The sequence below is a fragment of the Elephantulus edwardii genome, unplaced genomic scaffold (genome assembly GCF_000299155.1).
Source record: "Elephantulus edwardii isolate Elephantulus edwardi_28Jun2011 unplaced genomic scaffold, EleEdw1.0 scaffold00059, whole genome shotgun sequence".
Lineage (NCBI taxonomy): Eukaryota > Metazoa > Chordata > Mammalia > Macroscelidea > Macroscelididae > Elephantulus > Elephantulus edwardii.
The window spans coordinates 10,255,936-10,278,589 of NW_006399809.1; the positions used below are offsets into that span (position 1 = coordinate 10,255,936).

Sequence of the window (22,654 nt, forward strand, 5' to 3'; positions counted from 1 at the left end):
TTGTGCTTAGGGATACACGTTCATATCTTTGAAGATGCATCATGGAACCGCTGCAGTCTAGAAGACACAAATTTAACTAACAAGTTAAAAGTACATGAGTCAACAATGAAAAGCAATAATATTCCAAATAGAGATTCTAACAATGACACAAATCAAGTTACAGAGGGAAGATAATCCTTAAAATAAATCTTATTGGCTGGCACTTTGTCTATTATAGTGAAAGGGCTAGGAACCACATGATGTAGAGGCATAACTATGTCATTTATTGTCCTTAAGACCTGGGCCAAATTCCATTTACTATTGAATTATTTTACATCTAGGAAGGCCACATGCAAGGCAGAGGTGAAGTAAAGAACTGCTTATGAGGTTTTCCGTCATTTCCAACAACTAAGGAATAGCAGGAAGAGATGGATCTGAGAAGGCTCGTGTGTCCAGCAGAAAACATATTCTTACCAGCAAGTTAATGCTCACCCATGGCTCTTCTGGGAGGATCTGAATCGTTGAAGTGTCCTTTGTTTTCAGCTGAGAGCTGGGGTCTGTCAGCCATGCAGACCTGATGTGGGCTGTCCTTGGCCAAGTGTCTTTCAGATCCACACGTAAAGCAAGTGAGTGGGAGCTTCCTCTCTACTCCCTTGCCTATCTGTGGCTCTTGTCTGTGACACTGTTTGCTGAAGTGGCCCAGCTTTCCACAGTAGAAGCAATTCTGACCTCCTTTAATACCTTTGGGTCGCACTGTTAATGAGTAAGACTACCTTTTCCTGACACAGGCCCTAAACTGGCAGCAATAGCTGCTCCAATAATTTTGGCCATTCTCTGATCTTTCCTCTTCCCTCTAGCTCCCAGTTGTTAAAAGAGGGAAAAATTTAAACAAATATATAATTTTGAATAATATAATCTTTTAAGTTTAAGGCTAGTAACATTATTAATATGATTGTACAAATCATTTCCAATCCAAAGAGATACATATTCCAATGCAGTTCCTATTTTTTGTAAATTATTTTGGTAAGAATGCTGTAAATGTGGATCCAGTTCCACTATTCCTCCTCCATGCCATGAGATCGTGTTATTAGCATGAGCAGTTATAAATCAATTGCCTTCCTTACTCTAACTTAAATTTTTGATGTTTCTATGCTGACGAGCGAAACCAACAAGGCTCCAATGTATCCATTCTCTAAGAAAGATAAAGGAAGCAACTGACAGGGAGGAATATCAAGATAACCTGAAGTTGTTACTGATATCTCCATGAAAACTATAGCCTTGAAACATCTAGAGAGAGATATATTATGACCCCAAACTTTATAAAGCTAATGAACAGTTTTTAACAAGAGAGTATTAGAAACATGTGCCCAATAGCTGGTATTATCTGCCATTCTGCAGCTTTGTCCTCGTCAAAGTGTGGCCTCTTTTGACTAATCTTGGGGTTTCACGTTTCTGGAGGGCACCCACAGCACTTCTGATCCTGTAGAGATATAAGCAAATCCTTGCCCCCACCTAATTACAAATCCCTTCTTCCATTCATTAGTTAGAGGTTCCTTATAATATATAGGCTGATTCAATTCTTGAGAGGATTGTAATACCCAGTGTCTTTCAGCTGGAGTTTCTCTTTTTTCATTAGCATTTTAAAAATTTACCTTAAATAAGGCTTTTTGTAAGAGAGTTCGAGGAGATGATATTCGTCCCATTGTATCTCCCCCCTTCTGTTTTTTAAACTTAGTTTGTAATGTTAAATTAGCCCTTTCTATTCTAGCTTGTCCTTGGGGGTTTATGAAATACCAGTAATGTGATTAATGTTCCATTTTTTAAGAAACTCTTGTGTTTTCTTAGAATTATAAGCAGGAGTGTTATCAGTTTTAATACTTGATTAAAAGTTTCAATTAAATGTTGGATTACATACTCTGATTTTTCTCCTATGACAAAAAAAATTTAAAGCAAAAGAATGTAGATTCAATCAATTATGGCCTAAAAGCAGCAGGTCCTATCCATAGCCTCCCATCCCATACAAGTCCATTGACTGCAAATGGCCGATAAAGAAAATCCTCGGTGCTCTCCTGTTTGACCAGGTATAAAACCAGCACCTGTCTTAGGTTGGACACCGCACCTACTGATCTTACCCGTCATGGGCTAACCCAGCGACTATGGCGGGGCGCCTGTCTTAGGTTGAAACAGGGGCCGGTGTCTCTTACCCGTCTCTGGCTGCCTGGTTTAGCAGGAACAGTAAAGGCAAATTTTTCTGTCTTTAGGTTGCAGTGGAATAGTAAAAAAACAGTCTTTAAGATCAATGACAATAATTGGCCATCCCTTAGGTATCATAGAGGGAAGAGGCAGTCCATATTGTAAAGCACCCATAGGCTGAATTACTTCATTAATTTTTCTTAAATCAGTTATCATTCTCCAGTTACCCGATTTCTTTTTTATAGCAAACACTGGAGAATTCCAAGGGCTAATAGTTTCTTCTATATGACCAGCTAGATATTGTTCTTGAACTAATCTTTCTAAATTTCTAATTTCTCTCTAGATAGGGGCCACTGCTCCACCCAAATTAGTTTTTCTGTTAGCCAAGTTAAGGGAAGAGCATAATGAGGAACAGTGGCCCTCATTATAAATTTGGATATCCTAATCCTTTCTGTGATTGATTAAATTTAGGTTCTTGAAAACTAGCAACTCCTTGTTTCCTTTTTCCTAACCCTTTTCCTGGGATATAGTTCATATTTAACATCATATTTTTTGCTGGAGTTGAAATAGTAGGAATTTGTAATGTAGCTCCCCACTGAGCTAATAAATCTCGGCCCCATAAAGTAATGGCAATATCAGCTACAAAAGGTTGTAATTTACCCTTTTGACCTTCTGGTCCTTCACATTCTAAAACATGTTCACTCTGTTTCACTCCAGTCATAGTACCAATCCCAGTAAACGTAACAGACACATTTTTTTTTATCTTATTATAGACACATCTTTTAATACTAGTTTGGAGGGCCAATGATGAGTAGCCACAATTGAAATGTCAGCCCCAGTATCAACCAAGCCTTGTAATTTATGTCCTTCAATGGTAACAATCATTTGTGGTCTTTCATCATTAATAATGGTATTCCAATATATATTTCTCACTTCCGCCCAAGAGCACGCTTGTCAGAGTTTCCAAGGGCTTGCTCCCGCCGGAAATCCCGGGTACCTGTGAAAAATGCCTGTCCATTGCTTATCTGAGGTGGCTGCGGCTTTCAAGCCTCACTTCCACCCAAGAGCACGCTTGTCAGAGTTTCCAAGGGCTTGCTCCCGCCAGAAATCCCGGGTACCTGTGAAAAATGCCTGTCCGTTGCTTATTTGAGGTGGCTGCGGCTTTCAAGCCTCACTTCCGCTCTACTATTATTAATTTTGATATTCGGCTTCCCTCAGTTTCCCACTTGATGGTACACAACAACAGTTGCCATGTAGGGAGCTCTGGTGGTCTAGTGGAAAGGAATTAAACTGTCAGCCCAAAGGCAAGTCGTTCAAATCTGCCACCTGATCTGTGGAAGAAAGATGGACACTCTTCTCTCATGCAAATAACTGCCTCTGATAACCCATTTGAGGGTCAACTGTGTATCAACTATGTATCCCTTATCTATGTATCTGTCTGTCTGCCTTTTTATCTATGCAGAGTGAAATATCTTTTCTTATTGTTGATTATCAAACATTTTGTAGTCAGGGTATAATGTTTATAGGATTCAGGCAGACACTATAATTGATTATGAGGCAGGGTACAGGAGCACATTGGCAACCAGACAGCAGGTATTTAACCTTGAGCTACAATTTTATTCCAGCATTATAACGTCTTCAGAGAGAAAGTAGAAAGATGAGCGTTTTTATGAAGGCTTTCAGTTTATAAATGCTGAGAATTCCAGTATGAAATAAGCTGTCCAAGCCAAAGCAAACTTGTCTGTGGGCAAGTTTTATCCTTTGGTTTGACGTTTGCTCTTGTTGGGTTATACCCACCGGCTCTATTAAGTTCAAGTTTATAAAGACCAGTGATTAGCAAAATGTTGTTTGGTGCCATGGAGTTAATTTTCAGCCCTTAGTCACCTCGTGTGACAGAGTAGAACTTCCCTGTAGGGTTTTTCTAGGTGCTGATCTTTACAAAAGGGAACTCTAGGTGGCCCAAATACATAGGAGGCGGGCTGCTGACCTAGGCTCTGTCTCCCTGGTGGTGGGTATCCACCAGTGACTCTCAGGAAGAAAGGCAGTCTCTTCTCCAGCGATTTAAAGTCTCAGAAGGAATGCTGTAGGATCAGTTGATAGTCAGTTCCTACTCGAGGACAGTGAATTGAATTAATCGTTATGGAAGCAGGTTGCTAGATCTTTCTCCTGGAATGTGCTCACACTATCATCTTTTCCTTACCACGGATGCCCTTAACTATTATACTAATGTGGTCCAGTCTCTTGCTTTTAGAGTTTATAGGGGATGAATGTATTGACCTATTCTTAAAAGTACAGGTTTAATAATACATACATAAAATTACAGCATGTTCTAGAGCAGGACAGATGGTTATTTTTTTCTTTTTATTTTAGCAGATCTATAAGTAACAGAATATTTTCTACTTTAGCAATCCATTTTCCTTCTTAAATAGGAAAATTTAAATAGAAATTAAATGCCTTAATAGATAGCAAGATGTCATGGCATAAAATTCTTTTTAGGTTGAATTTTAATTATACTAGTAATAGAGCTTTTATTTTTGTAAACCTCCACTTTTTTATTTTTTTTAAACCTTCACTTTATAGAACAATAAAGAACAAAACCTTTAAATTCTAACTCTCACTAGATTATACAATATTCTTTTTAGAAATCATAAATCTTTCACATATCCTAACGTTGTGAGAATTTTTAAAAAGACTAGTATAAATTTAACATGTTTCATATATTTGATTGGGGAAGCTGGGTCATTCTTAACCCAGTAACAAGACAGATTTTCTTATAGATCAGAGATGGAAACATCCCAATCAGATTGTATGTCCTTGGAAAGGTTTAACCTTGAAGACTCACTGAAACAGTGGTTTGTTGATTTACCTCTAAAAGCTTCCTGAATGTGACTGTTCTCAGAATTTCTTCTTAACTGTCTTTCCTTCAAAAGGTCTTGAAGATCTGCTTTTCCATGGCAAATGGTAAAAGAAAAGTCTACACTACAGAAATTCAAATAAGTATCTTATTCTGCTAGCAGTTACGATTGAATATTCCCACTCATCTCTTTATATGTCCTGACTCTCTTCTCTCCTAATGACATTGTCATAGGGGAGGAAGAACTAGGAACTGAAGTGGGCATCTGTGGTTAGCTTTGAAATGCTTTCATTTTAATTATAATCTAATCATAGTCTAAAGTTCATTATAAAGGAAACTAGATTGTTGGCAGATGTATTTGTGCTGCCTCTTCCCTCTCCCATGCACGCTCTTGCTTTCAGCAATCTTTCTGAGCTAGCCAGGTTACTGTCTGAAAAAGTTTTGGGATCCTCATAATTCAAGATGAAATCCAAAATTTTTAGCATGGCTGCACAGCCTTGCTTTTTCATGATCTGACTTGTGCTTGCTTTTCTAATGTCATTTCTTCCACTTGGGTGAAGGGAATGGTTAAAAACCAAACATGAAACTGTCATATCCTCAGCATCTTGTACAAACATCTACTATAGCAGATGTCATACTGTTAATCATCCTTCTGTTTCTCTTCCTTAGTTTGTCTTCATCAGCAGACTTGGTGCTTGATAAAATATATTTTATCTTAACTACTCTCAGAATTTAGCAGTTTCTGATAGGAGTAGTACATATTTTGGGGCCTGCCCAGGTCTGTAGTACTGTATTCTTGTCAAGCCACCTTGGTTTCTGAATGCTTTTGACAATAGTAGTCTCTTAATTGGGGTACCTTCTGTTCTTCCAGTCCCTCTCATCTCTTTTTACCTTTGTCTTCATTCTCACACACTTTCACAGCTCCATCAGAATATTTTACTACATTACAGCCAAATGGCTTTTCTATCAATCTAATGTAATACTTAGTTCTAAAGTTCTGAAATGCAAAAATTAATAAAAGGAGGAGTGATTGACCAGTAGCTGATTATAAAGATGAATGAATGAATGGATGATTAACTAGATAAATTACTGATCCTTATTGATGGTATGCTAGAAATTAGTGAAATATTTTATAAATAGAAGGTCTAAATTGGTGACTCAAAGAATCAGGCTTAACTTGCATGTGTTATTTGGCCACCACAGTGTTTTTTTAAAAAACATTGTAATATTAAGATGTACTTGGGTTGCCTCTCCCAGATGTCTTAAATCCAGCAGCTTTGTGCAGTGGTTCCTGCAGCTGGCAGCTTCAGATATTTAAGTATCTAATGCCCACTTTTCCTGTCCATCAGGATATGGTTGCACTGCTGGTAGATCAGCTTGACACTGTGGTTATAGCAAATTGAATGGATGTGATTGACTAATCACATCAATGTGTATGTGCTTTGCAACTGAGAAGCAGTGGACACCTTTGAAAAATTCATTCAGTATTTGAAATTTTACTTTTTATTGAGAAAAATCTCAAAATACCTAAGTGAATGAGTGCGTGTGCATCATATACTTAACCTGAAGTTAGCATTTGCAAGCTTCTGAGAAACACTGCATGAGAAAAGTGGCCATATAAGTTAGAAAACATACAATAGTTGTACTAATGTCTAATATTTACCAATAGATTCATGTTTGGGAGGGTGGAGGGACAGCAAAAGAGAGGAAGACCCTCCATGAGATACATCGATTCAGTGATTGGTGTAATGGGAGTAGGTATGTCAGAGACAGTGAGGTTGGCACTGGATAGAGCAGGGTTTTGGGCTCTTGTACATAGGGTCGCTATGAGTCGCAAGTGACTGGACGGCAATAACAACAACAACAACACACTGTTTACCACCCAGTATTATTAATTCATCTTGACTGCATGTTCAATTGATCTCTGACTGCAAAAGTTGGTAGAAATTGTTTATTTCCTCTTCTTTGGCTCTAGTTGTTGGTGCATATATCTGAATAATAGTAGTATTCACTGGACTTCCTTTTTGTGTATGGATATTATCCTGATATTCACAATATTGTATTTCAAGACGGATTTAGAAATGACTTTTTTAACTATGAGAGCAACCTTTGCTATGCACCAGAGAGCCGGACAGTGACTAGGGATGATAGAAAGAGAATTGAGTTGTGGTACTGGAAAAGAGTATTGAATAAACCATGGACTGCTAGGAGAACAAACAGGTTCATCCTAGAAAGGGTGAAACCAGGCTGCTCCTTGGAGGCAAGGATTCTGAAGCTCCATCTGACATACTTTGGACATTTTGCAGTGAGGGGCCAGTCTTTGGAGAGGGTGGAGGGACAGTGCAAGAGAATAAGACCCTCGATGAGATGGATTGATTCAGTGACTAAAGTAATTGGGCTAAGTGTGTCGGGGACAATGAGACTGGCACAGGATAGAGCAGGGTTTAGGGCTGTTGTACATAGGGTGCAATGAGTAGCAGGTGACTTGATGGCATAAAACAACAAACAACAATATTTACCACACTTAGTATCATATTAAAGGCTTGAAAGAATTGTATTTTACTGTGTTAAATATTTCTAATATTTGGAATCGGGTGTCTTGAAATGCTTTGAAAAATGATATCTTGTTTATATCTTTCCTAAAAAACCCAATTTAGAAAATCCTGGCATACAATTGGACAATTAAAACAGACATTGGGCGGGGGGAAGAAGAATGAACTGGGGAGGAGGGTGGAGAAAACAGTGCAACAATGAATGAATGAAAACCCAAAATTTCTGTAAATTAAATGAATAATAAATGAAAATAAAATGAATCTCTGTTCATTAAAACTAATAAAATTTAATAATAATAAAAAAAAGAAAAGAAAAAAAAAAGAAAATCCTGGCATAAAGGACTGGTTATTCTCCTAGGTTACTAAGCATTTTGGAGGAGGAGGAAATTACAAATTTTAATGTTTTAGAAAAAGGTGAGGGGATGAAAAGATGTCTGAAATTTAGTATTAATTAGCAGGACAGGAAAAGAAATCATTAACTTGATTAAAAGTTGTTGATAGATAAGGGAGCTCTGGTGGCCTGGTCATAAGAAGTTGTGCTGCAGACCCCTCCCCACTCTAAAAAAAGTTGGTGATAAATTGTACATGTAGTAACTGTTCATTTGGCTTATATTCTCAACAACAAAATGAAATTATTTTTAAAGATTTATGATACTTCATGACAAATTATTAAATACTCTCTGACCCATCTGAAAAGATTACCCTTTTATTCACAGTAATAATGTTTTATTAATAATATTTTTTTAAGTTTCAAAAAATGCCTGTAGTTGGAAGACATTGCGCAGATCTGAATGTTAGGAAATATTCTTTCCAGGTTACTGAACCAGTCTATTGTTTCTTGGAAATGACTGGCAAAATGGTTTGGGTATTAAGAAATGTTTGGCAATGACAACTATTTAAGCGAAGTCAAGAGGATATGTGTTGTTGTTTTTAGGTGCTGTTGAGTTGAGTACAACCCATAGTGATCCTGTGAAAAACATATCTGAACCCTGTCCTATCCTGTGCCATCCATGCACTCCCTGACACATTGAAGCCCATTGCAGCAGTTACTGTGTGAACTTCAACTGGTTGAAGATCTTCTCTCCTTCACTGACTCTCTTACCTTTTCGAGTATCATGTCCCTGTCCAAGGAATAGCCTCTCCTAGCAATATACCCGAAGTATGTGAGGCAGTGCCTCCAAAGAGCACTCTGGCTGCACCTTTCTAAGACATGTTTTATGTTCTTTTGGCAGTCCATGGGATATTCACTCTTCTCCAACACCACAGTTTAAAGGCATCAATTCTCCTGTCATCTTTATTAATTGTACAGCTCTAGGATGCATAGCAATTGATTGAAAAGATCGTGGTCTGAATCAGATGCACCTTAGTCCTCAAACTGACATCATTAGTCCTCAGTAATTTAAGCCTATTGAAAGATGCTGTCAGCAATATATAACCCAGAAAGCATCAAAGGAAGATGGAAGGAATACATAGAATCAGTGTCCTAAGAATAACCGACTCTGAAAAATTTCAGGAAGTACCATATGAGCAGGAGCCAGTAGCAGTGAAGAAGGAATGGACATAGCATTGAAGGCATTGACAAAAAACAAGGCCTCAGGAATGGATGGGATACCAATTGACTTGTTTCAGTTAACAGATGCAGCCCTGTATATATGCTCATTAGTTTGGCCAGTGTATTGGAAGAGGTCCATATTTGTTCCCATTCCCAAGAAAGGTGATCCAACAGAATGTGGAAACTATTGAACAATATAATTAATATCATATAGAAGCAAAATACTTCTGAAGAGCATTCAAAAACAGCTAGAATAGTACATAGTTAGGGAACTTCCAGAAGTTCAAGCAGGATTTAGAAGAGGCCATGGTACCAGTATTATTTTATCATTGTTGATGTCAGATGGATCCTCGCTCAAAGCAAAGAATACCAGAAGAATGTCTATTTGTGCTTTATTGACTGTTCAAAGGCATATTAGACTGTGTGGATCATAACAAGTTATGGCTAACACTGAAAAGAATGAGAATCCCAGAACACTTAATTGTGCTCATCTGAAATCTGTACCTAGACTAGGAGGCTGTTAGGCAAACAGATCAGGGGAACATTACATGTTTTAAAATTAGGAAGGTAGTGTGTCAAGTTTGTATTCTCTCTCCATACCTCTTCAGTCTGTATGGTGAGCAAATTATTTGAGAAGCTGGACTCTATGAGAGGAGTGTGGCATCAGGATTGGAGGGAAATTCTTCAATAACTTGTGTTATGCATATGACACAACCTTGCTTGCTGAAAGGAAGACTTGAAGTCCTTGTTGCAGAAGATCAAGGAACGTAGCCTTTAGTATGGATTATGTCTCAATTATCAAGAAGACAAAGATTCTTACCACTGGACTGAGGGGCAACATTGTGATAGGTGGAGAAAGGATTGAAATGGCCAACAACTTCATTTTACTGGAATCCAGAATCGATACCTGTGGTACCAGCAGTCAGGAAATTAGGAGATGAATTGTGCTGGAAAGGTCTGCGGTGATGGACCTCTCCTAATTATTGAGGAGTAATGATGCCAATTGGAGAGGATTTATAGATCCTTACTAATATATATCAAAGATGAAGTATAATGACATGTTGAACCAATTTAAGAAACTGAATAATACCATTATCTTTGACTTTGTCTAGTGTCCTTATCTGGGATAATCACTTAATGAATAGTGCTTTTATGTCTTTTTATCTTTATTATTTTATTATTTTCCTAAATAATATATGAAATTCGCTTTGTAAGTTTTAATTTTTAAGTCAGACCACACATGTATTCATTCATTTGAAAGCTGTCTTGGTTTTTTCAAAACTCAACAGTAGGTTCTTCCACCAATACTAAAATAGTTGTGATTGCTTGTTGTCATTTTCAGAACTTAAGGTGATGGTTGTTAAGTGGTATTTCCTTATGGCTTTAATATACATTCTTTTTTTGTCCTGTATTCATTTTCAGGTATGCATATAGCGTTTCCCATTTCGTGGCTCATCTTTTAATTATACAATGTGTCTTGAAGATAAATTCTTGTATTTTAAAATTGTAAAATTCAGTATATATCTCCATTTCCTCCCAAATTAAAAAAATTGGAAAGCAATTGAGATACATTCAATTCTAAAGTGGAAATTTAACAGTCTTTTAAAATTTAAATACAGTGTGGTCACTTGGGATATAAATTACAAGCACACTCACAGCCATTTCTCTCTCTCATCTGGTTTTGTCCTCACAATACCCGTGAGGGAAGTGGGACAGAGAGTTTCATCTCCACTTGACGGCAAAGGAACTAAGCCTGAGAAAGGGAAAATGACAAGCCTGAGAGCACACTCTCGGTAGGATCCTAAGGCAGAACAGCCCTCCTGACTTCAGTGTTCCCTCCCCAGTGTCCTGCCTCAGGCTGGGTTAGTGTGCTCCTTGTAGATCGCCTTTTTATGTTTTTATGTTGAGTGGAAACTGCATTTGAAAAGGGAATTTGTTTTTTAGCACATGACTGCTAAAGTAGTGCGCTCAGATTTCTAGATTGCTGAATAGTAAACACGATGATCAAGTATACAGAAAGTACATAAAAAGCAGATTTTCAGGAGATTTATTGGGATATTTGAAAATTTTCTTATATCTTCTAAGAAAATGTTTACAGTTTTTTATATAGCTATTTTTTTAAGTAATGACTTGTTAATATTCCTATTTTTAAAACACCTTAATTGCTATGTTGTTGTTTGTTGTTATGTACTCTTGAGGCAGAACTGACCCTTAGTTGACCCTCCAGTGGATTTTCAATCACATGAGAGGAGATTTCCCTTCTTTCTCCTATGGAGCAGCTGGAGGATTTCAACTAAGTACCTTTGTGTTGGCAGTGCAATTCCTTGCCATCAAGCCACCAGAACTCCCTAACTGATTAATTGAAATAGTGAGATGTAATTTACTTAACATACACTTCATCTGTTTAAAGTGTACAGTTTAATGGTTTTAAATGTTGAGATTATTTGATGAGATTTTAGTAACTATCATCACTAATTCCAGAACATTTTCGGCATCCCAGAAAGGAACTACTCATTATGCATTATCAGCCATTCCTCATTTCCTGCTTTCTCCTTGTATCCCCAGCTCTAAGTAATTACTAGTCTTCTTTTTGTTCCTGTGGATTTGCCTTTTTTTTATATTGACTATAAATAGAATGATACAGTATATGATATTTTATAATTGGCCTGATTAATATAATGTTGTCTAGGTGCATTCACATTGTAGTATAAATCAGCACTTCATTTCTTCTCTTCCTTGCTGAGTAATATTCCTTTGCACAGCTATGCCACAGCTGTCGGTCTATTCATTAGTTAGTGGACACCTTGGTTGCTTTTGTCTTTTGGTGGTTTGGAGATAGTTTGTCCAAGGAAGAATGATGGGCACTTTTGTCTCATTAAGGTTTACAGCCTTGGAAAGCTGATGCAGGACCATGTTGAGTATGAATTAAACTGATGGCATTGCGTTTCCTTCATCAGAAGATTTGTAAACATTTTCTTCAGTTGTGCAGATTGTCTTCTTTTTTTTTTTTACATACCTCTTCTTATTTTCTTGATGTTGCCCTTTGAAACACAAACATACTTAATAGTGATGAAGTGCAAGTAATCTCTTAGTAGTTTTGTGCTTTTGGTTTTGTATCCAAGAAAACTTGTCTAATTCAAGGTCACAAGAATTTATACCAATGTTACTTTCTAAGAATTTGGTAACTTTAACTCTTACGTTTAGGGTTTTGCCATTTTAAGTAAAATATAGTATGTGATATTAAGTAGGGGTTCAGCTTCATTCTTTGATGTGTGGATATTTCATTGTCCCAATACCATTTGTTGAAAAGACTTTGATTGCACTTTCTGTTTTAATAAAGGAGAAGAAGAGTCCTTCCACATTCACACGATGCTAGTGCTGCTCATGTTAGGTTTGATCCAGTCAGTTTCAGCCCACAGTTTATGTTCCAGTAGAACAGAACCACTTGGGCCTGTGCCATTCTCACCAGCTCTTTCTGTGCTTGAGGCCGTTGCTGCAGCCACCAAGTCAGTCCACATTGTGGAGAGTCTTCCTCTTCTTCACTGATGGTCTGCTTTACCAAGCATGATGGCTATCCAAGGATTTGCCTTTTCTGGAAACATACATAAAGTATGTGAGACAGAGTTGGCATCCTTGCCTCCATGCAACAGTCTTACTTAATTTCTTCCAGGAGAGACATGCTTTTTTTTGATGATCACCATCTATTACCAACACATAATAATTTAACACATGATAAGGTGTGCATGATCCATAGTTGTTTGCTATGCGTCAGAGAGCTGGACAATGACTAGGGATGATGCAAAGAGAATTGATGCCTTTGAGCTGTGGTGCTGGAGAAGAATATTGAATAGACCATGGACTGCCAGGAGAGCAAACAGGTTCGTCCTGGAGAGGGTGAAACCAGGCTACTCCTTGGAGGCAAGGATACTGAAGCTTCCCCTGACATTCTTTGGCATGTTGCAAGGATGGACCGGTCCTTGGAGAGGGACATCATGCTTGGAAGGGTGGAGGGACAGAGAAAAAGAGGGAGACCATTAATGAGATGGATTGATACAGTGACTGGGGTAATGAGGATAGGTGTGTCAGAGACAATAAAGTTGGCACAGGATAGAGCAGGTTTCCGGGCTGTTGTATATAGGGTTGTTAGAAGTCACAAGCACTCAACAGCACATAACAACAACACAAATTTAAATACATCAGTTCTTCCTTACTCATTGCCAAACTTTCATATGTGTATGTGGATATTAGATGCTGTTGAGTCAACTACAACTCATAGCAACTCCATGAAGAAGAGATCTGTGAAGAGCTTTGCCTTCTCCTATACCATCCTAATGATCACCACTGTGCTCAGACTCGTTGTTGTTACTATGTTAATCCATCACATTGAGAATCTTCCTCCTCTTTGCTGACCCTCTTATTTTTCTAAGCATGCCTTTTTTCCCAAGGACTGCTTCCTTCTGACAACATATCCAAAGTATATGAGACACAGTTTCACTGTTCTTGCCTGTAAGGAGCATCCTACTACACTTCTCCAGGATATATTTGTTCTCTTTGGTAGTCCGTGCCAACACCACAGTTCCAAGGTATCTGTCCTTCTTTGTTGTTCTGTACTGTCGAGTCGGAATAAACTCTTCACTGACCCCCCAGCATTTTCAGAGAGTCAATCACACGGGAAGAGAGTGCCTATCTTTCTTTGTGGAGCAGATCGTGGGTTCAAACTGTGTGTCTTTGGGTTGGTAGCACAACTCCTTACTACTTAGTCATCAGAGTTCCTCAATTCTTTGGTCTTCCTTATTCATTATCCAGTTTGCATATGCATAATAAGCAATAGAAACTACCCAGTTTTGGCCAGTCCATCATAATCTTTAAATTGACGTCATTGCACTTTAGCACTTTGGAGAGGTCCTTGACAGTTGATTTTCCTAATGTGCATTGTCTTTCAATTTCTTTTTTTAAAATAAAATATTTTAATTGTGAGTTTAGTGAAAGTTTATAGAAAAGTTAGATTTTCGTTCATTCATTGTACATTTTACCTTCTCCCTTCCCCCAGTTCAGTTTTAAAAAAATATATATTCATTGTTGTACAATTACCTCCCCCTCCCCAAGTCCTCTCTGCAGTTTACCTCTTATTCTGCACTGTTGTACATATAATATCCAATTATATATTCATTTTAAGCAGTTCTTTCCTTCATTCCAATGCAGTGTTCATTATCTAACCACTCTTAACCCTATTCTTCTCCTGACCCCTTATATCAGACCTGCTTTATAACAGTGGAGCTATGCAGTATTTGTCCTTTTGTGACTGAGATATTTCACCCATCATAATGTCCTCCAGGGTCACCCATGTTGTGTAATGTTTTATGAATTCATTGTTTTTCAGTGCTCTGTAGTATTATTCCATTGTATGAATAGAACATAGTTTTTCTGTCCATTTGTTTGTTGATGTGCACTGGGGTTGCTATTATTTATTTGATATATTGCAAATAATACAGCAGTAAACATGGGTGTGTATACATCTGTGTGGGTGGTGGTTCTGTTTTCTTTAGGATATATTACTAGTAGTGGAATTGCTGGATCAAATACTATTTCTATTTCTAGCTTTTTGAGAAATCACCAAACCACCTTCCATAGTGCTTGCAATGTGGATCCTAGTAAAGCAACATTGTTGACAACTTCAGTCTTTTCTCAAACTTTTTCTAGTTCAGTGGTGAGGATTTTTGGGTATTTTATTAATGTTCAGATATTCATATTGAAGGCTTTGATCTTACTCAGTAAGTGCTTCAAGTCTTCACTTTTTGAAAGCAGATAGTATCATCTGTGTAACAGGTTTGTCGATGAGTCTTCCTCCAATGAACATACAGTGGTCAAGCATCTTTTAGACTTTAAAGTAACATTCTTGCCTTTTAACACTTTAAAGATGTGGCCATTGCTTTAAAAAAAATAAGAGTATTAATTGCAGATTCTTGAAAAATGAAATCCTTATATATAATGACTCTGTTCTATTTTGTTTAGCATTATAATTTTATAGACTCCTCAGAAAAGAGAGAAGACCATTTCCTTCCACTAGAACCACTGCTTATTTTCATTTTGTTTTTTTGTTCTAAGTTATACCTCTGAAAATCTTTTGTGTATTGTTGGGTTTTTTTCTTGGGGGGAGCAGATGCCTGTAAGATATATAAAATGTTAAAATAGTATCCTCTTACTCTCTAAGAGGAAGTTTGTAAGTTACTGGTTTGTGAACAGAGGTGATATACTGCTCTGTACTTTAGCTGTTATAGATATTATATGCATATATAATTAGGATATTGATGAGGAATATGGACTATTCTTTAGGCTGCTAAAAACAAGTCTGTCTTCGAAAAAAGAGATACCAGATTATTCTTTAGCGGCAAGACTTTGTCTCATTTACTTTGGGCATGTTGTTTGGAGGAGCCAGTCCTTTGGGGGAAAACAGCATGCTTTGAAAGGTGGAGGATCAGAGAAAGAAAGGATGATCCTCAGCAAGACGATTGCTACAGTGTCTGTGCCAGTGGACTGAACACTTCAGATGGCCCCAGATGGATGAGGTCTGTTGTCCAGAGGGCCACTGTTTCTGAACAGCAGAATGCCCTCTGGTAAAACTCTTTTAGAGGGACTGTTTCTTTGAGACTTCCTTACCTCCCAAAGCATGTCCTTTTAAATACTCCTGAAAAGGGATCTCACCGACTTAATTAACAAGAGGTAATTAGAAGGAGAATAGAAGACCTGGAAATTAAAAAATAGAGGATGTCTAACATTTATTTTATTTCTATTTGTCTTTTGTATAGAAAATTGGGAAAATATGGAGGAAAAAAATTCTGTAAGTTTACAACATACTAATAAATGCACTTATTGACAAATGTTGGGTGTTTTCTTTCTTGTACTTAATATCTACAGTGGACTTTAGTCTGTTATTTTTAATGCCATTAGTAGTTTTTCATAGCATTAACAATACTTATTGAAATACATCATTGAAAATAATGCAATAAAAATTTCATATCGTCAGAAACTCAAGCTCATTGCCATTGCGTTGATTTTAACACTTGGCAGTTCTTCATCACAGTCCGAGGCTGTAAATCACAGTGGAAGGAGACTGTCCATCTTTCTCCCATGGAGTTGCTGGTAGATTTAGACAGGTAGAGGAGAGGACTTTAATCTCCAAGGGTAATTCCTTACAGATTACATGGCTAGTGCTTCCTCACGTTTCACTAAATGAATGTGCATTAACTCAACTGTTGTCAGTTGTATTTTCCAATTTAGTCGTCTTGCCTCCAGATTATCGAAAGCAAGAATCTGTTTCAAGGCGGCTGTAAAGGAATGAGGGATGAGAAGGAATAAACTCTTGAGTGTGTCTTCCAGTCTCAACGATGGTTAATTAGGCCTGAGGTTAGGCTTTAACTATGAGAGAGAAGAACTTTTTAAATTGCATTTATAATTAACCTGGGCAAAATTGAGTGGCATCCACTTCCTAAATAATAAGCCTCCAGAAACCCTATGAACCTTGATAAATGTTGATATTTATAAAGGGGCTTCAAGTCTTTTGTTCATAGAGTTGCTGTGAGTTGTGCTGGACTCAAAGGCAATCAACAACAACTACAACAACTCATACTCATTGCTGTGGAGTTGGAACCATCTCATGAGCTGATCTTCCATTAGGTTTTTGGGGCTGTAAATTGCACAAAAGGAGATTACCTGTGTTCATTCTGTGGAGTCACTGGAGGGTTCAAACCGCCAGAGAGGTTAGCAACACAACCTCTGAACTCCCCCTGTGGCTCAGCTTTGAGCCAAAACCATGAGGCTTGTAGAGTTAACAGTAACCTCATGGAAGAAGTCAGTCCTTAGAACAGTCAGGCTAGGATATCAGAAGAGTAGTGTTAGTGTTAGCCTGTAAAGCTAGGAAAGGCAGATAGATAAGAAAGGAATGAGAAGAGAGCTGTTAAGTTCTGTAGGTTACAGCCAATGTCCTGAAACAAAGTAAGTATGGATTGTTGAGTAAATGTCCACTCAAATAGCAAGGTAAAGTTTTCTTAAAGAAGTTGGAAAGCTAAAGAGACTGGCTGACTTATTTAAAGAGATTGTAAAAGTGTTGAGCGCATTGACAGTAGTGACTAGAGAGAAAACCTTTCAAGTTTGACTTTCACCAAGCTCACATTTAATATGGGAAAGGTCAGATTGGTGAAGGGTACCATTATACAACTGGCTAATGTAATTACTGTTAATAAATTGTGTCCTTGGAAGAAGTTAACATTAGCAAAATTTGTATGGTAGATACATTGACCAAATTTAAGAAAAAAAAAAAAAAGGTAGCAGTTGAGACTCCCTATGTCTGTCCAAACTGCATTGGTTCATTGGCTTGGAGGTTTAAAGTCATAGTCTCATGAGACGTCCCAGTTAATTGGCGCCTAATAACCTGTTTAGAGCTTCTCTTACACACCTAGTTCATTAGACTGTGTTTGATGTCTTGAAAGCTCGAAAGGGCTGCGCAAGGCACAAGTTGGTCTCTGTTCACCTGGAGCAACAGGAAGGAAGAGTCAGGAACAGGAGGAGGATAAGAATATATGGCTAATTGCTGCCTTAAAACAACTGCCCCCTTTGCCATGAGACTGGAACTCTGTGGTGTCAGGCTTAGTACTATTTTGATCAAAGGTTCTATGGAAGTATCTTGATCAGAAGGATTAAAAGCAAAGCATAATTTCAGATTCCCATGGAATCCAGATTTTCTAATATAATCCAGATTTCTTACTCTCATGGAATCTAGGTAGATGAGCTTCTGAAACTATTGTCCTGGGATAATAACCTTTAAACCTTAAACCAAAAAGTATCCTTTTAAGTTGTCTTAAATCCAAACACTAGTGTGATGTGAGCATTGTGCCCTTTTGAATTTTGTCTTTATAGGATCAGAATGACAACAGCAATTTGTAAGCTTAATTTGGGACACTTAGGGAGCAGAGAGTTTAATGTTAATAGGGGAGGAACAACTCAGAAAGGGAAAAAATGGTTGCATCACTCAGGGTGTAATCACCCTCATCTCAGCTCAGTGCCATCAGGTTGAAACTGACTCTGAGCTGACCCTCCACAGGGTTTCTGAGACTATGAATCCAGAGGAAATGACACGTCTTTCTCCCTTTGAGTGGCTGGTAGAGTCAAATAAACAGAGATGAGGCCTCTGGGCTAATAGTGCAGCTTCTTATAGACTATGCCACTCCCTAAAGAATGTAATCCGTGCCACTGCATTGTATGAGTAGACACTTGAGTTGGTGTTTATTCTATTGTTTATATTCACAAGAACAGTAAAAGCAAATAAAAGTACATAATATGCTTCATGAATTTCTACACAAATCATAAAAAATAATGCTGGAAAAAACCCTCCTTAAAACACAGCAAACAAAATGCTAGAAAACAGAGTGGTTTAAGAATGTCTCTCCTAATAATAATTTTTATCCTTTCCCACCCACATATTCTGAGAGTTTTTACATATTTTATAGTAGATGTTTGGGTGCAACTTTATTCTGAAGTGTGCCTTCTTTATGGGTCATAATTAGTACATAGGTATAAATCTTGTCTAAATATTATATTGTCAAGGTATGGTTTTTTTAATCTTCTATTTTCAGGGCACCTTTTCAGTGTAATTGCCAGTCAACTTTCTTGCTCCCCATTATGAATTTGTTCACATGTACTAATATCAATTACCTGTGAGAAGAAAGATGATCTCTACTTGAGGTTTTCTTAATTCATTGGACTGTTTTAGAAATGGAAAAGAGTAACCAAATAATCATTTTTCTTCTCAGTGAGAAAAGTTAATTTTATCCAAATTTAAGTAAATAAAAATAATATAATCAGATGCTGTAATAGATTTTTTTAAATCCTTTTTAGATCTAAATATTGGTCCCTTACAGATAATACCACTCCTCCTATTCTATGATTGTGAAGGTCTAATGTATCCCATTCTTCTCACTATATGAATGATTAGGGTTTAAGGGACCCTGGTGGGACAGTGTTTTAAACTTTGACTGCTGACCAGAAAGTTGACAGTTTGAACCCACCATCCCTTCTGTGAGAGAAAACGTAGCAGTCTGGTTCTGTAAAAATTTGTGATCTTGGTTATTCTTGTGCAATGTTTTTCCTTATGCGACTCAATTAGTTCACTCGTCATAGTGCTCTCCAGTCTCTCTCAAGTTAGGTAGTGATTTTCTAAATTGTTGCCCCTGAGTGCTGCATAGTATTCTTTTGTAAAATGTGTATGGGGATCCAAGGGAGGACAAGGGGAGAGAGCAGAGGAGTGAGGATGGGTAGGAGTAAAATCACAGAGTTGCACAATTCGGTAGATGAGGAGGGGTAAAGAAAATGGGAAAGATCTGGCAGAGACCTGAAAAGGCAGGGCAATGGTGGGCATAGGCCAATTAATTAATTAATTTTATAAAACACAGTGAATGCGAATGATTGTATTAAACACAATGTAAAATGAAGAACAGTGTGAAACACTATATATAAAAACTTTGTAAGAAAACCAATACAAAATAAAAATTTTTTAAAAATTGTGATTTTGGAAAGATTGTGGGTTTGTTTTGTTCTGCCCTAAGAGCCATTCTGAACTGGATTCTACTTGATGGTTGTTTATTAGTGGTCACTAGACAGACGTCATGCTTGGGAGGATGGAGGGACAGTGCAGGATAGGAAGACCTTCAATGAGATGGATTGACTTGGTGACTGAGGTAATGGGAGTAGGTGTGTCAGAGACAATTAAGATTGGCACAGGATAGAGTAGGGTTTAGGACTATTGTACATTGGGTTGCTATGAGTAGCAGGTGACTGGACAACACATAAGAACAGACAGATGGATGCATAACTTTTTTATTAAGCTGCTATAATGAGTTTTTAATAATGCTAATATGTGTTTTAATTATTCTGATTTACATATATATATAAGTCATTCTCTGGTGTGCTTGAGCTATTCTCTGTGCTCAGCTATCCTTCCATATTTTACTGAGCATGTAAATCACTTAGCAAGCATGTTAAAATGCATTCTAAATCTGAAGGTTTTAGAGTGTTGGGGAGCTTTTGAAGCAAGCTGCCAGGTGATGGCAGTGTTGCTAGCCTCTCGGTCACACTTGGAATTTCAAGGCTTTTATTTTAAATAATAGTTTTGGGACCAAAAGTTAATGTACAGTCTACCAAGGCATATTTTTTGGTTGATGACATTGTACCTGCCTAATTTGGTGATGTGGGAATATTTTTTCCTAGTGGGAATATATTGTTAAATTTTAACTTACATTATTTTCTGCACCTTTTCTCTTATGCATGTTTTACTGTGTTACTATACTAATGAGGACAGTGATGTTGATGTAGTGATAGTTAACATGTACTACTTACTAGTAGTCTCAGACATGGTGCTTTACAAATGTTGCCTAAATTTTCTCAGCAAAAACAGTAGGTAGGTTTCTTGCCTTTCTTTCTCCCTTGGAACAGCTGGTGGATTTAGACCACTCACCTTTGGAATGACAGCACAACTCCTTACCCACTAGGCTACCAGAGCTTTGTTGGTATAGATGGGGAGATGGAATAGCAAGTTTAGTGACTTGATCAGGATAACTTCATCAGAAAGTAACAGACCCAGGTAACCTCATTTTCAAATGTACACATTTAATCTCTTTACTATATTGATGACAGTTCAAAGACTGTGGAATTCATCTAAATAGTATATGAATTGTTTAACTTCTCTGCCACAAGGCCTTTGAAGAACATCTTATCCTTAAGGCAGATCACGGGGCCACCGGGGGGATTACTTTGATGATAGTGGCGTTAGGTTCGTTTCATTTAGGTGAAGATGTGTCAAGGCTTGCTCATAGAGGCTGATCTGTATCTTATCATGAGGGGGCTTTTTCTCATTAAGCCTTTGATTCTGCGTCTGTGTTCAGAGAAAAAGATCTTGACTTTCATGTGAAAACTTATGAGGAATGAGAAATTGACAGCCTTTAATAAAAGATGAAAATGTTCTTTGCAATGCTGAGATCATTTTCTGAAAAGAATAAGAAAACATTAGAATTTACAGGATTGTCACAGAAGACTGATTGACTCTTAAAACTTTGGATTTTTTTTTTCTATCCAAACAGTAATTTTGATACAGTGAATGGGATGAAGGCATGCTTTCCAGTCTGGGTTCTGGCAAATGTCTAGGTGATTTTTGAGAAACCTCTCTGCCCCAGCTTCTCAACCTGCCCGATGTTAACAGTGTGTGTAGCACTTCATCCCTTGTCTTGGGCTCATATTGATGGAAAAGGAGGATTTCTAAGTACAGAGAGTTTGTGAAAATTAAAGAAAACTGTTTAGAACTGAAAAGATATGTGAGCGTAATCACAGTTTGATTTGGAAGGCAGCAGTAAATGCAAAATGGGTCATGTTACGTAACAAAATAGTCTGTTACACAAAGCATTTTGTTTTCATAATTTTATCTTTTTTTCTTTTTCAGTCCATCAATATTATGGAGCTAACTTTGCAGAAATATGGAAGTTATGAAAAATTTGAACAGGCCACTGGTGGTAGTCTGCTATCTAAGACTCGAATCTGGAGTCACGTCAGGAAGTACATGATGAAAGAGGGGTGCCTGGGAGAGGTACGAATCTCCTGAGCACCTGAGGAGGAGATGGACACTTCACTCTCCATCTGTGATATGTGGGGCTTTATTCTGGAAGGTTTTGTTTCCCCAGCCCTACTTAATAAATTTGCTACCCTGAGTCTCATTAAATACTGCCTCCCAAGTTCTTATTCCATAAAACTTTTTTTGTACTCAGTGTGTTCCACCTCTTCGTTTCTTACTGCCATTTCTTTTTTTTCTCTTCTTGTTACATGCTGTCTAATTGTCTGCAACTTACAGAAATTCCATGTACAGTAGCTCTGAACCCTGCCATCTCTTGAGCCAGTGTCATTGTCTCCATTACACCTATCCCCATTACCCCAGTCACTGAGTCCATCTCTCTCTTCCAGGGTCTTCCTGTCTTGCACTGACCCTCTTCCCTTCTTCTTTCCTGATTTTGAACCATGTGGTGTTTCCCTACTCTGTTATGATGACTGCTTCCTGGTCCAAGTGTAGGTTTCACATGAGCACAATTATTGCTTGTAGGAGAATTATTAATAAAGGATTTGCCCTGATAGTCTCTCTTATTAGTAGTTGTTGAAGTCCACTACAACTCATAGTGACCCGATGAACAGTAGAGCTGAGCCTTGCCCTGTCCTGAACCATGTTCACCTCTCTCATATGCTCACGCTCATTGTTAAAGACACTGCACCCCAGTTCCCAGTTTTTATCAATCTTGACTGCATGTTTGATCAATTTCAGATTGCAAAAGTTAGTTGTTGTTGCTAGTTACCATCCAGTCTATTATGACGCACACTGGCCCTGTGACCAACAGATCTGTGCCTTGCCCTATCCTGATAAGTTCGAGTTCATTGTTATAGTCATTATAGCCGTCCATCCTGTTGGAGGTTTTCCTCTCTTTGTCTGATTCTATG

The 22,654-nt window shown here is 37.7% G+C and overlaps 1 protein-coding gene across 1 annotated transcript in view; it reads left to right on the forward strand.

The window, feature by feature from the left end:
• The window catches only part of KIAA0895 (KIAA0895 ortholog), an 82,907-nt gene that overhangs the window by 28,638 nt on the left and 31,615 nt on the right, over positions 1-22,654 (forward strand). The window contains exon 4 of the mRNA XM_006887627.1: positions 21,615-21,758. Coding sequence (XP_006887689.1) covers positions 21,615-21,758 — 144 coding nt within the window. The remainder of the gene's footprint in view (positions 1-21,614; positions 21,759-22,654) is intronic.